General features: G+C 41.0%; 1 protein-coding gene across 3 annotated transcripts in view; it reads left to right on the top strand.

Moving 5' to 3' along the window:
• SMYD2 (SET and MYND domain containing 2) overlaps positions 1-15442 on the top strand; it is a 41531-nt gene that overhangs the window by 14727 nt on the left and 11362 nt on the right. For 2 of the 3 annotated variants that reach the window (XR_008429866.1, XR_008429865.1), the window contains exons 6-12: positions 3045-3112; positions 4789-4891; positions 7981-8091; positions 9840-9960; positions 10159-10333; positions 11723-11831; positions 13808-13968. Coding sequence is in view for 1 of the 3 variants with exons in the window: in XM_053937963.1 (XP_053793938.1) it covers positions 3045-3112; positions 4789-4891; positions 7981-8091; positions 9840-9960; positions 10159-10333; positions 11723-11831; positions 13808-13888 (768 nt within the window). In the remaining 2 variants the exon portion in view is untranslated. Of the gene's footprint in view, positions 1-3044; positions 3113-4788; positions 4892-7980; positions 8092-9839; positions 9961-10158; positions 10334-11722; positions 11832-13807; positions 15220-15442 lie in introns of those variants that run through there. The other variant, XM_053937963.1, reaches the window with a different exon arrangement.

The following is a 15442-nucleotide window of genomic DNA, read 5'->3' as shown; positions in this document are numbered from 1 at the left end:
TTTTTTCTCACCTACTTTTCATATGCATCTGAATTGGATGTATTGTAGTGGATGGAATAATACACCAGTGGAATACTGAAAGATCTATTTTCTTCTTTTCCCTCTTTTGCTTCAATATGAGCTACTTTTGTACTTAGGTTTCTGAGTAAAATAATATCTTGAGATGGGGGCAAATGTTGATGCACTTCTGTGATGAAAACTGAGATGGAAATATCCTGTTTGGTGGAGCTGGGCATCTACCAACAAGGAGGCACAGTTACTATTTCCTTACTACAGAGGTACTCTTATTCTGTAGGGGAATGATTCTTTAGGATGTTTAGTATCTGCTTATCATCCCTTGTGTTGTTTCTAATTGCATATTTCCTTTCAATGGTGAGGGTTTTTTTCTCTTTTGAAAACTTTAAAATTTATATGTCAGAGGGATACTTCGAAGATGTTACTACAACCAGTTTCTTGTGCTATTTTTGAATATTTTTGTTAGAATGTAGCCAGAATTCCCCAAAGATTTCATTATTTTGGCTATAATAACTTTTGTTTCATATCCTGTCTAAGAGCAGCTCCATCAGATTGTGGTACTTTAACCGACTTCTGTGAGCTGTTGACTCCCGGATCTCACATACCATCCAGTCTTCTCTATGGATGTCACCCATAGGTGTTACCTTAAGCTCATCCTGATCATCAGGTAACTCTCTGCCACTGTGGACATTAGAATTTTTTGAACTAAAATCTCCAGAAGTCATCTGGATGCTTCTCAGAAGTGTTTTACAGGATGCAACCTTCTGAGGTGTTAGTCCCAGGATAAATCTTTTCAGAAGAATGGGATTTAGTTAACTTGACCTAGAACCAGTAGTATGGATATGCTGCTACTTCTTTGTTTTCCTTCAACACTTACTTTGACCTCATGTGGTCTATTGCTTCTCCATTCCCCATTGTTTCTCCCTGTGGTTCAGGGCAGTCACTGGGACTTGAACACCTCTGACTCCTTCTCATTGCTTTTAGTGAACTTTGCCTGGTGCTCTTCCTTACACAGCTAAAGCGTAAGTGGTCCTTTTGAGTGGAATAGGGGTCTTTTGTCCAAAGTCCTTGCCTTTCACTGCTCTCCTCTCCAGCTGTTGGCATTATTCTACTCTCTTTTGTCCCCATGGAATATAACTCTTGAGGCTGGAGCTTTTCTTCCTCAGCCTCATCTTGACATACTTTTCAAACAGTTTCTCACTTGCCTCAAGTTCCAGCATCTCACCCTTTCCTTGAAGACTTTGCATTTTGTGCCTTCCTTTGCACATTCTCTTTTCCACCATTGGGAACAACTTTGAACTCCAATTTTACTGCTGCTGTCTCTTCACTCTCCCCACTTTGCCTGTTTTTAGTCATGCATTCATCTGGTGAAACCAGTGATATCTCATCCCTTCTAATCCCTCCTCTTGTGTCATTTCTAATATGATACTGTCATGAAGTGTGTTGTCTCTGGCGTAGTGGAGGGCAGTTGATGATAACTCACTACATATTTTTAAATATTTCCCTGTGATTCAGAATCATCAAGCTGTTATTTGTTAGCCTTTTGTAGCCTTATGTTCTTGCTGTTGATATTATCTTTCCCTTCTATTGTTTGTGCATTCAGCAATTATATTTTGGTTTTGGTTCAGGTATGCTCTTACATTGGCCAGTGCACTAGCATGCCTATCTTGAGAGACTGGGAACCTTTGGGTGCTATATTTCTAAAAATAACAGGATAAAAATCAAGCAAAGATAGCAGAGATACTGATGAGTGAATCAGGATACTTGCCTTAATTGTGAATTTTCCTGAACAGTTCATACCTGGGGAGTGGCTTTGGGTATTTGTGTATTTCTAAAAGCCAGTCCAGGCTGCATTCCAGCTTGTCGGGCATTTAATTTTGCTTGGTGAGCAACCTGGTCTACTGGAAGGTGTCCCTGCCTCTGGGGATTGTAGAAAAGGAAAAGATTGGAACTTGATCTTTATGGTCCCTTCCAACCCAAACCATTCAATGGTTCTGTGATTACTGTTGGTAGTATTTGTTGTCAACTCTTACCCTGTCCAAAACAAATGCTGCACTATACTTGATTGACTCTTCCTGTGCCCTTTCTAGCTTTAACTGTACTTGCCCATGTTGTTTTACTGAGCTTTTTTCATGTTTGTAGGGACATAATGGTGAATGTGGAGAGGTTCTCTTTGTGTCGGTATGTGTGGGATTTGAAGTGGAAGTGGAATAAAGTACTTGACTGAGGTGCATTTTGGCCACTTGAAGTCATACAAACCATATGAAAAAAGCTGAAACTTCTGTAAGATTCCTCTGACTTGGATGAGAACAAAAGTGAGAAGGTTTTAAAACCTGCTTGAATCTATTCTGTAAGAGAGTTTTGTGAACAAGTTCTTTTGGCCCTGTGTCTGTTTAAATTAGGAATGCACTTCCTCTCATACTCTGTCCTTTTTCTCTCCCCTCCTATTCTATGTCTTTATGAGGTTCAAGTCTTTCTTGGTGCCTTTATTGTTTTCACATGTACTTTAGCTGTAGCTGATATGTGCAGTCTTTGATGACACGTGCCATTGTGGCAGGTCTCTGTGACATATGATCCATCAAGGCTCTGCACTGCCCCAGCCTGGCTGAGTTTGCTGCCCTTCTTTCCTACATTGCTCCTTGCATGTGTAGTTCTGCTTTGGCCCTTTCCTTCTTATGGCCCAATGAAATCTCCTTGCCCCATGCTGGGGCGAGGTTTTGTGTGCTGTTTTTGAGCCCCGTTTCTCTTGGTTGGCCTTCCAAGGAGCAATTCACTAGATGTGTCCTGAGCAGGTGCAAGTGTTGGACCATCAGTTCTTTAGTGTCCTGTGCATTCCTCTGGAGTGGGACTTTGTCCTCACTTCACTTGTCAAGATGTCATGGAGTTCCCTGTGAGTCCTGAAGAGGTGGATGAAAAATTGTAAGCAAATTTCTGCAATTGTGCTTGATGTATGAGAATGTGACATGTGAATACATGGAGAGTACTCAGCTGACCAGAATCTCATCCAGCACCTTTCTCTTTTTTCTTAGGTTAACTGTAATGGCTTCACAATTGAAGATGAAGAACTCTCTCATTTGGGATCAGCCATATTTCCTGAGTAGGTTGATTTTAATATTTAAAAAGATAAGATTTACTTATTTAAAAACAAATAGAGGAAGTAGATATCTACCAAAAGAATTAATTTATCTTGTTTTAAATATCTTTAATTGGCAAATAAAATGTGGCAAATTATTTGCAGCAGTTTTTCTTTAAAATCCAGTAATTTTGGTAAAATTGTACATGTAATTTGTTTTGAAACTTAGATTGTGAACAATATTCAGGTTGGTAAAAAACAATTACTTGGGTAGCAGGTTCTGAACAGGGACATCAAGTAATGATCAAACCAAATGAAAAGGATTGCAGGTGACTTGCTCTTTTCACAACTTCCTGTTTTGGCTGGGTATAATCCTTCCCCTAGTGCTCTCTGAACAATATCCCTTCTACCTTTGTTCCTTGGCAAATAGTAAATCCCTTTCATAGCTTCTTTGAGCCTCCTTGCCATGACAGTGGAAAAAAAAATGTACAAGCTTCTTAGCTTTACAAATAAACTGCAGATGTTAAGTGTTAACTGCAGTTCATGAATGGGGGCCTGCAGCTTTCTTTAGGGCCAAGAAATGTTTCTTGCATTTTTAAATCTGTCCTTCCCGTTTAATATTGTAGCAGAGGAGGGTATTTTCTGCCCCTGATCTTTGCACAGCCTGTATGAAGGTATTAGCACTGAGGCTTAGTTTGGCTTCCTGGTGAGGCTTGGATTACTCATAGCTTATCTGTGTCAAAGTAACCTGAAACTTACGGATGCCCACTCAAAGCTAGATGTGATTTTGCCAAGTGCTGCAGACAAGCAGTAGTAGCTAGTCCTTGCTTCACAGATTCTTCTTCTTCTTCAGGCAGGTCTGTCTGATGTTCATATCCCTGATCTACAGATGGGAAATTAATGCCTTGAAATGCCCAGGATCAGAGTTATTGTGGAAAGAGGAGAGTATTAAACCAGGATGTTCTGGAAAAATGTCCAGCACCACCACTTTGTAAATGCTCAGGATACAGGAGTCAGATCTTTCCTACTTAACAGTTATGCCTGTGAGCTAAAAATACTGAAGACACAGTTGTTATTTTGCTAGATTGGAAGAGAAATAATTAAAATTACAAATTTTATCTCAGATAAGTAGTGAACTGCACTTTCTCCAAGCTTGGTAATAAGGGGTTTACTTTATCCATCCAGGTTTTTGTCCAAGTCATGTGCTTGTATAACAAAGATCTCCCTCATTTGAATAGAAGCCAGCTAAAATTTTAACACCCATTTCAACTTGCAATGCAGCGAAGACTTTTGTTTTCCTGTATTTACTTGTTTCCTTTTAGGTTAAACATGTTTTTCTTTCTCCTCTGAGGAAAATAGTCTGTCTATTATGTTGATAGTAAAGCTGTATGAACATACCTGTCAGCTATCCTGTAGCACCGTAAGAAGGGAAAAATAATAAGTTGCCTAGTTCTGCAATAATAGGATTTAAAAATTGTAATGATTCATTAGCACAGCCATTCTCCATATCATTAGAATAAATAACAGTACAATAGATTTTCCCAAGGTTACCTTCATGTTAAGCCTCAGAATAAAAACAGCTTAGAGAGACAGACTGACTCAATCTTTCAGACTTATTGATTTTGTGAAGTGGTGCTTAACTGTTTGCATGTTGCTTGTGGTGATGGTTGGGGAAAACATTTACTTTTCTACTTTTACAGTGTTGCATTGATGAACCATAGCTGTTGCCCAAATGTGATTGTGACTTACAAGGGAACCTTGGCTGAAGTCAGAGCTGTTAGAGAGATTGAGCCTGGAGAGGAGGTAAATGCAGTGTTTGAATGTGCTCTGTTCTCGTGCAGCCTGACAGGATTCATTCTACTTCTCAGGGATAATTTCAATTAGATGGCAATTTAATAACAGGAAGGAAGGATCTCTTGTTCCTCAGAGAAATGCAAGATGGTGCTTTGGAAAAATTAGGGTGGCTCAGGAGGAGTGAAGGGATTTTTGGAGGCAGTACCCTGTTTTTTGCTAAAATATGGGAAGGGCACCTGCAGCAGTCACTGTGTATCTGCCAGCCTCTCTCTCAGTTTACCCATCTGTAAAATGAGGCTGAGTTTACTGATGTTTGGCTGGTGCTTTGAAATTCCAAGATCAAAGCAAATTATTACTGCTATAATAGTTCCCAGTATAATAGTAATGTGTTGAAATTGAAGCCAGAATAAACAAGGTAGATGGGTACAGATAAATCCTCTGACTTCTGTTTGGACAGAGCATCCACAAAACATGGGACTTGGTCATATCACCTCAGTGGCATTTCCTGGGAAATCACAGAAGAACAAATGTGTGGTTTTAGGTAGAGTGAAACTGAACAGAGAGGAAATCTGTGAAGTTGAGTAAGGCTCTGGGTTTACTTTGAAACTTTCTCAATCAAATAATGAATTTGGCAGGGAGTTTTAAACAGTAGAGCTGCACTTTACTAAAAAAAAAACAACAAACAAGCAAAAAAAAAGATGTTAAGTAGAGCTGGGGAGGTGTCAGAACCCAAGGTGTCCCTCAGACACTCTTGGATGTGCTGGGCCCAGGTCAGAAGCATCTGAGACCCTGGCAGGCAGCCGGAAACCCCTGTGGTTTTGAATTTGATCCATGGAACAATTTACCAACTTTGCAGGAAGAACAAGAAATCACAAAAGTTTAGATATTATAATAGAAGTAGTCACAAAATGAAAGGAAGAATCTTTGAGTGCTGTACAGGGGGGTTTTAGGCCTTGTACAGAGGGGTCTGACTTTTGTACATGGAGGTCAGAAGTTCTAAGATGGAGGGATTTGGGCATGCCCTGTCCTTCTTCTTTCTCCTTTCTCTCCTCTGTGTTCTTGGTGATGTTGGCACTCACAGATTGGTTTAGAGTAGAAAGTCACTGTTCAATATAGGTGATAGGCATTGGGGAAAAACTATAAACATTTAATATGTAATGTGTGATATAAAAGATGGCACCAGCCCCTTGAGAGACGGAGACAGAGTCAGGAGAGAGACAGAGACGCAGAGGGGGAAGAAGTCAGAGAGAATGTCAGGGAGTGTGTGTGCCTTGAGATAACATGCAATAAACTACCTTGAGACCAGACAACTGAAGACTACTGAGTCTTTCTTTGAAGGCCCAGGTTGGAGGAGAGACTTTACCACCTCCTGGGGTCACCCCAGTCTGGGGGTGAGCCCCGTCAGGGAGGATGTTCAAATACCTGTAGGGAATGAAGATACTGAACATCCGCTCTGGGGATGGAGTTTGTGCAGAATTTCAATGGCTCACTTGTAAATGATAATTTAATGGGCAAAGTTAATGCTGATAAGCTCAGATTTGATTTTTTGGATAAAGTCTTTGGATAACGTCTTCTGAGGTGTGTAATAGCAGCCTGGAAGAAAGTTAGAGATGTTATTTTTGTGGATTGTACCTGATCCCCCTTATGAACAAAGTTACTTTAGCCAAGGGTGAATGACTCGGGTGAGCAACTTCTTTTGATACCATTTGCCAGTGATGATTTTTGTCTGTGATGTTGGCACTCACTGCAAATACATTGTGGTAACCAACAGGACTGATTCTGCTTCTGGCTTCAGAATTTTGTTGTGGACTCTCAGACATTTTCAGCATTTTGAGGGAAGGTGTATCATTAGAGATAGAGATGTGGAGTATTTACCTTGCAAGACATCATCTTCAGGTTGAATTGAATTCTGCCCTAGAAGTTGCATTAGCTCTTCAGGACCTCACAGGTTTTGCACATTTGCTTTTCTGACACTTCAGAATGTTCTAAACGTGAGCTGTGGCTGTGTGTGGTCGCTGTGCAGTCTCTCAGCCTGTGTCTCCATCTTCAGGCTCCGTGTAGCCATTGCAGGGCAACGTTTTAAAGTTTTTTTTTTTTTGCTGTAAATGTGGTTCGTGTATTCCACATGCTTTGAAAATATCGAAGGGAGGAGAGGAGCATGAGGGAAAGTGTGAGATGACACGCTTACACTTAAGAAGAAGGTGCGCTGTATGAAATTACATGTAATTTTACGTCTGAAGAAACGAGAAACTTTAAGTATAAAGGCTGAGCAAAGCATTTCAAATAACTGTAAATGCAGAAACAGAGCTAAAGCTGTTCCTTGGTCTGTGGAATGATCAACTGCACTGTGCATAGGATGTGTTTCTTGGTGGAGATCTCGTTTTAAAAGCACAGCATTAAAGCTAGTTGCAGGGGTTCTTTTCTGAAGACCATTGAAATAGAGGAAAACTTAAGAATAGTGTATATGAAGGGCCTTTAAAATGTTCAAAAGCAGGTTTTCTTTGCTTTAAAATATTGCTGCTGAAGTAAATCTGATATTCATTCTCCTTGAACTGGAGCACTGGGCCTCTCTTCTTTTCAGAGATCTAAAGGTCTTGTCCTAAGTTTCTAAAGCTACTAGTGACTGCTGTTGCCCCAATTTTTGTAGGTTTTCAGAGAGAAAAATTTGAGATTCCAGCCTCCAAAAAACCAGGCCGCTGTAATATATCCTAGGCTGGATACCTGAAATCATTATTTTACTTCTGAAAAGGAAGCATTTCTTTGTAGTCTGACAGGAGCCTGAGATTTATGCTGTGATAGTTTCCTTATCCACACCTGAATCTTGCTGTCCTGGGTGCAAGCCAGGGTAATATTTGAGGGAAATTCCATAACGAATAGGAAAGGAACATTTCTCTGTCAGGTTGCACTCACAAGTGACAACTCCTGATGCTGCCAAGGGGCTTGGAATGCGAGGCACCAGGCAGGTGATGTGGCTGCAGGGGTCCACAAGCTGTATGAATATGTCATTGTCATACTACATATATCAGAACAAGTATAATAAATATGTTTAGTGATGCTGCTCCTCACTAACTGTTGTTTGTTTTTTTTTCACCATGTAGATTTTTAGCAGCTATATTGACCTGCTGTATCCCACAGAAGACAGAAATGACCGGTTAAGAGATTCCTATTTCTTTAGTTGTGATTGCAGGGAGTGTACTACAAAAGAAAAGGTAATGGAATTGGTGTGAAATGTACTTCTGACTGTCAGGGCACCTACCCATGTCCTTAGATGTAATATCCTCTCTGGCTTAATTACATTTTGGAAAGTAGGATAATGGGGATGGGGGGAGGTGGTTGTGTTTTTCTGTCTTTCTGTCCAGAATGCTTTCTGATACTCATTCTTTCCACTGTAATCATGACACACCAGGAAATTTCCTGGTAGAAGCCTATTTAAAGCTGAGCTACAAAGCAAAGATGAAAACATTGTTAAAAGTAGATAATTATACTGTGTCTAAGCTACTTGGGCAAACAAATTTAGCTCAGAACTTTTTTTTTTTTTTTTTTTAATTTCATCCTTTCTACCAACTCCTAGCAAGTAAATATTGCTTGGGGCATTTCTGGGATAGAGTGCTGCTGCATTTCCTTGGTAGGACATTTCAGTCAATTCTAGGGGTCATTGTATGGCATGTCTGGATGGTTTGGAGACACAGCAGAATCTGAGGAATGATCTTTTCTACAATAGCCTCATACTGGTCTGCTCAGGTGGTCCTGAGTCACAGCCCCTTGTGATGTGCAGGCCAGAGTTACATTCATTAAACGTGAGCTGGTGCCCCTCAAAGTACAAAGGAAGATCCAGACAGTGATCCTGACAACAAGGTCTTAGGTGTTTTAAAGAAAAGCACTTCTTGCAGGGAAAAGGTACTCAAACCCAACAGATACTGAGACAGCTGTGCCTGTGCAACCATTTGGACCTCTTTCACTGAAGGTCCTACAAGAATTGAGCTCTGTGTAGTTTATCTGTCATTCCAGACAAGATCAGTGTGTCTGGCATAATCTAATCCTTAAGTTCCAGATAAATTTTCCTCCCATTTTCACCAGGCTTCCCAAAGTGACCAGACAACCATTTCCTTCCCCTAAATGATGTAATTTTTTGTGATTTTTTTTTCCAGATAGTACCCAGTATTGTTGCTTGAGGCCCTTCTGTTGATACCATTCTTTCCCACAGTTACCTTGATAATTTTGCCACTGAGTTTAATGAAGCCAGGATTTCATCTATGATTTTCAACAATGTGCTACTCTGGGAGCCACCTGTCACTCAGCCTCCTTCAGTATTGGAAAGAGTCCCTGTAGCTCTCTCAGCTGGCAGATTAAATAATAAAAGAAAAAAATCTTGCAACAATGTGAAACTTAAACAGCAAAAAATTCTCTCAAGATTGTAGCTGGCTCCTCATGAAATAGTATGTTAGAGAGATAAGAGAAAGTGGAGCTGTCCAGCAGAAATAACAAAATATATGGAAATGTGGTTTTGTCTATAGATCTGAAGGATCCTTTTCTGTATTTAAGATCATGTCGTTTTCCACAGAGATATCATTTGGTAGTTAACCTGAGGTACTTGAGCAGGTATAGCTTTAAAAATAAGCCTAAATTTGTTTTAAACCCTAATCTTTTGAAAGCAGTGAAATTTCTTATGTAAAACCACTTGCAACACAAAATCGGAAAGCTCTTCAATCTTTCAAAAGAAAGAGACTTAGTGGAAGTAAAGAATGGCAGATGAAGTGGAAGGCCAGGGGATCCTAGGATTTCTAGCCAAGGCTTTAGAGAAAAATTGCAGGTGTACATTCTACCTTTGTTTTTTCATTCTTTGAAGAGCTTAAGTTCACATCTGTGTCTTTTTATTAGAGAAATTTTGTATAGCAGGTGCACTTTTATTTGTAGGGCTTGGAACCTGCCTTTGTAAGGTCCATTGTGTTTCCTTCAGGATAAAGAGAAACTGGAAATCTGCAAGCTGAATGATCCTCCGTCAGCAGAGACAGTAAAGGACATGATCAAATATGCCAGGAACGTGATTGAGGAATTCAGGCGAGCCAAACACTACAAATATATCCTTTGTCTTACCCTGACTCCACTGGTGTGTGACCTAAAAATCTTGCCTGCTGGACTTCAGAAGTACATGCAGGAGAAATACTATGACCAGTAGAAATTAAACTTCTCTCTGTCCTCTTTGTGGCTGAAGGCATTGTCAGGTAATTGCATAATGAGAGGTCATCGAGTTATTGCGTTCCTTGACTTCTTCCTACCCCCTAGTGAATTACTGGAGATCTGTGAACTCAGCCTGGACAAGATGGGTGCAGTGTTTGAAGACAGTAATGTTTATATGTTACATATGATGTATCAGGCCATGGGTGTCTGTCTCTACGTGCAGGACTGGGAAGGTGCACTGTGTTATGGGCAAAAAATTATCAGACCCTACAGGTAAATATGACAGACTATTTTTTTTAATGCTCTAATTAATAATCTGAACAATTAAGACAAGTTTGTGCAGAGATCACTTTTCTCAGTATATATTGTGTAAACATTCTATTCATTATACCACTACTCAAAAAGGAATATTTAAATGCTAGGACAGTGTTTGTTACTGTCAGAATGTCGTCTGCAATGTATAGCAGGACTGACTTTGAAATCCTTGCTTTGGGTTCTCAAAATAATTTTGTGCCACCTTGAGTGCCATGATAATTCTGCTTAGCTGGATAAATGCTGGTTTCTAAAATACCATCATTTTTTACTAAAGAAGGGCTTCAAACTTCATCTGCAGCCAATATTTTGTACAAGGTAATGGAGGCAAATCCTGTGTTGCTGTCAGCCTCCCACAGTCTCCCAGTCCTCTCTCTCTGCAGCAACACAGTCGGCACGGCTATAGGAGAGCAGAGCCGTGTCCCAGGGCTGGGGCCGAGCAGCAGAGGGAGCTGGAGCCGAGGTCAGCTCCTGCACTCAGAGCTCTGGGTGCCCCACGTCCCTGATCCCTCTGCCCTAGAGCTGGAGGCGTGGGACAATGCCCAGGCTGAAACCCTGCATGGGGCAAGCACACAGCCTCTGCAGGAGATACGAATGCTGTTTCTGATCAAGTTCTCTGTTTCTGCAGTAGTGAGCCAGCCAGTTACGCTGGCTGTGTCTGGTCCTGCCGTGAATCTCCCAAACAGATTCTCATCTTGAGACGTGACTTTCTTGCCAGCTGGGGGGAGTGCAAGAAAAGCTCTCCCTTTGGAACAGATGCCAACATAAAGTCACAGATCACTTGGCAGAGAGCAGTGATACAAAGAAGGAGCCAACATTCCCCCCCTGGGGGCTCAGTACTATTTATCTTCCCTGGGACTTGCCTAGCTCCTCTGGCTCTGAGCCTGGCATTCCAGGTCAGATCTGCCGAGGCGGGCTGTGCCTGCTCAGTGTGCACGAGCACAGACTGCCATGTGTGCCCTGCACACTGCGGAGGGCCCCTCGCTTTCCAGCCCACCAACCATTGTGGAACACACAGAGCTACTGCTGCGGGTGCAGGGTGGCTCCAAAAACTCATAACAATGCAGGCTCTCTCTGTAGCTGGCTAGATTAAAACTAGTGGCAGAAAGTCATTGCCATCTGACAGCTGTTCAGAGGCATATGGTAGTTTCAGTCCAATTCCCAGCTGACAGGCGTCCCCATCCCAGACACAATTGGCACGGGCTCCTGGCAGTCACGGCAGAGGGGATGAGCGCTGAATGGGCAGGGGCACCGAGAGGCAGCTTCTTACCCCATGAGAGGGAGACAGAACTGGGAAAATGCTATGAAACTGCCAAAGTTGATGAAGCTGAATTTCTTTCTCTCTTGCAGTAAACATTATCCCTCCTACTCGCTGAATGTTGCCTCCATGTGGCTGAAATTAGGGAGACTGTACATGGCACTGAAGAACAGGACGGCTGGAGTTAAAGCCTTGAAGAGGGTATTTATTGCCTGGTTCCTCCATTAATAACATCAGTTCAGCCGTGGGGTCGTTGAAATACTGTGTGCTTCTCTGTCAGTGAGCCTGGTGTGGTAGGAAATACACCATGTGTTAATATATTTGGTCACGGGATTTTTGGCTCAGATTTGATTTTTCTAGAGATGGAGGATAGGTCTGCTCTTGGGTGCCTTTTCACAGTGGGCTCATACTGCAGCAGCTGGAGTGAGAATTATGCTTAAACATTTGCTCTGAGCTCCTCACTGAGCTAGAGCTGCACTAATGTAAATGAAGCAGAACCCTATCTTCCCCTCATTTGCTGGGTAAGGACAGGAAAAATGCTTGGCTCTTATAAAAGGCACATAGTGTTTCATTGAAGTCTGTGATTTCTATATCCAACTTAAACTAGGCATGCTTTTGATAGTTATTTGTCCTGGAACCAATCGATTTTTACATAGCTGAAGGGAATTCAATGCATCTGGTAATGCTGAAATTGGCAAATACAGCATTTTGGTTTTATGTTTTTCTTCACCCCTTTTTATTAGTCTGTGCCTTATTCTTTAGTTTTTTATTCTGCTATTTTTTATTAGTCTATACTATGTTTCTTGACTATTTTCCCCTATTGTTGTTGGACAGAAATTTATTTTAGTTTCTTAAGCATCAATGACTACTGTAGCATATAATGACTCAGTATGGAACGTATTTATTTCTTCTTGCTTTTTAGATGCTGGCAAGTTTTAGCCAGCACCATCCAACCATGGTGAAAGATGCTAGAAGAATATATGCTCTAAAATTTAACTGTTACCTGGTTTGAAATTGGCATAGGTTTTCCTTCACTGTGGTGTTAAACCCTTGAGTAGAAATGGGAATTGTGCCAGTAGGAGCATGGGATAAGGGGGTAGGGAACCGTGAGGTAAAATTGTTGGCATCGTTAGTTTCCTAACACAAACATTTTCTAATGACTCACTTCCAGAAGCTGTCTATAGGAACTGCCCAGAGTTATCCCAGCCTCTGATGTTTGGGATTTAGTGGAAAAGCAAACCTATTGTTCCCTGTCAGTTTGTGAGCAGCTCATCCAGAAGGTCCTCCTTTCTTTTTTGGGCAGGAGGAGGGGTGGAGTAATTTCTCGCTGCTGAGGTGGAACCAAAAGCCCTTGCTGTACTGACTTAACAAATACAAGAGCATAATAGTTTCCCAAGGATGAAATGACGAAATGCTCAGAGGGCCAGGATACTGCAATTCTTTGCTCTGTCTTAGCTCTATTGGTTTTTAACCACTCTCAGACTTACACTAAACTTTTTTCTCAGTTCTGTTTAGTGTTGCCTTTTATCACATCTTTTCTCAAGTGAAAATCTTGCCCCAGCACACACTCCAGGGCAGGAAAGGTGCCAGTCAGGGATTTGGCTGCCTGCAACATTCCCTCCCGGGCCTGGAGCAGGCAAAACACTGGGAGATGGGCACAGCAGTGTCTGTCTGAATCTTATGGAATCTCACTTTTGCCTAAGAAGTTGCTTCCTTCCTAAAGCATTGGCAGCCCCTGGAAGGAGCAGAGGGTTTAGAGACAAGTTTGAAATGCCTCAGCAGTACTCCTGCACTAGGTCTGCATGTTTGTGACAGCTGAAGGATAAATTGGTAGGAGCAGAGCTCACTCTGATACTGGCTAAGTCCTCTGCTGGAATATTACCCATCACACTTGCAGTTTTCTATTCTGGAGCTGGTTGCATTCAAAGTAGTTTTGTCAGGAATATAATTTTGAAAGGTGCTTTGGGCTCCTTTAAGATCAAAGATGTATTCTCTGAATATAAAACCTTTATTACTTAGTTTTGAATTTCATTTTATTTCCTACTGGGTTTATGACTACAAGGGGACAAAAAGTAGCTAGAGGTGTCAGACTGCTTCAAACCTCTAAAGAGAGTATTTATAGCCTGGTGTTATATATGAATCAATTGTGTGAATATTTTTTTTTTTTCTTTTCATAGGCAATTGCTATCATGGAAGTAGCACATGGGAAAGATCATCCATACATTTCAGAGATCAAAAAGGAATTAGAGGACCACTGAGCCTTTGAATCTATGCAATCCTTCAAACCTTTATTTAAAAAGCCTTGTTATGGAAACCTTCAGGAGCGCTTTGAAAAGCGGTAGAGTATGAACACAGTTCTGTCCTATAATTGGAAAGACAAACACACGTAGGCCTAGCTTCCACACATCTACAATTGCCTTTTTTTTTTTTTTTTTTAAAGAAGCATCTGTGGTTTCTTAAAGGTTATGCCTTTTGATGGCTCATGTGCAGAAATGGTCATTTTTTTTCTTTAGGGGTGTTGGTGTGGATCTTATTTGTGTTAAGTAAATAAAGTGGTCTTAGCCCCTCTTGATTCCACTTGTACACTTAAATGGGTGCAATAGTTTTGTGATATGTACTTTTGCCCAAATAGTTTTGCTTCATCTGAAAAATTAGCAAAAGCCCTACTTCTTCTGTTGTGGTTTGGTGCATATTTCCTTTTTTTCTTGCATCATTTTTATTTGCAGTGGCTTAACTGAGAAAGAGGAGAAATAGGGTGATGAATTATATACATTTTACAGCAATGCCACCAATGTTCCCTCAACCAGTTAATATGCAGGTCCGTCACTGCTCCTGGCAGATGAGGATTCATCACAGCAAAGACCTAGAGCTCAATTTGTTTTGTACAGAAAATACTGACACCTATGTTGGAGCTTGAAGGCTCGCACAAGACATGAACTATGCAACTTCTGCCTTTTTAGACTCCTTTACAAGTTAAAGTGAGTTATTGCAAAGAGCTCATATTTCCTTACAGCCATACCTTCACCTCCAGTGGATTACAACTACTGTAAATAATATGTTAGCAATTATTTTTAAGAGAGGGACAGGAACACTTTCTGAGGAAAAAGTCCAGGACTTAGTTTTCTCTACCCATATACAAAACAAGAAGATTTTTTTCCCCTCCATTTAGATCAATGGCAAGAGTGTGCTTTTAAGGATGGGGGGAAAAAAAGAGTGTAGCTATAAACTTCTAGCATCAAAATTGAAATATAGTGCACAATAAAATTACCTGCCTCTTTACTGTTTTCACAGTTTATAAAGTATGATGAGAAAGAACACATCACCCTTAAGAACTTCATTGTATTTTCTTCCTTGTAAGCACTGCTCTGAGAATAAAACTGCTAGAATAAGGGTTTGTCAGCTCATTTTGCTGAAATCTTTCATTGCTCTCCAGCCAGCAGTTGTTGCTGGAGTACATAAAACTGCAGCAGATCTACAATTCCAGAAAGCCAAGGCCATTTAACTACAGCCAAACCTAGGAAGAGGGCACTAGCTGACTATTTTTATCCTAACTTTGTCTTGTCAAATAAACTCTTGTCCTGGGAAATAATACCTTTACTTCAGCAAGTCTGTCCAGAGCCCACACCACACTTCAACACCAAAGAATTGGATTAGCTGAACATGAGGCACCAGTGGGAGCCTTGCCCCTGTGAAACTTGGATTACTATTTACAGGTGGTTATTCAAAGCTCATTGTGGCCCTGGCTGTGCCTATCAGTTTAACATGGGAAACGAACTCAAGCAGTGTAGGTGTAAATACAAAACCCTTAAGCT

Source organism: Vidua chalybeata, chromosome 3 (assembly GCF_026979565.1).
Source record: "Vidua chalybeata isolate OUT-0048 chromosome 3, bVidCha1 merged haplotype, whole genome shotgun sequence".
Taxonomy (NCBI): domain Eukaryota; kingdom Metazoa; phylum Chordata; class Aves; order Passeriformes; family Viduidae; genus Vidua; species Vidua chalybeata.
The sequence above is the reverse complement of the archived record's forward strand: the minus strand, read 5'-3'. Positions and strand labels throughout refer to the sequence as shown.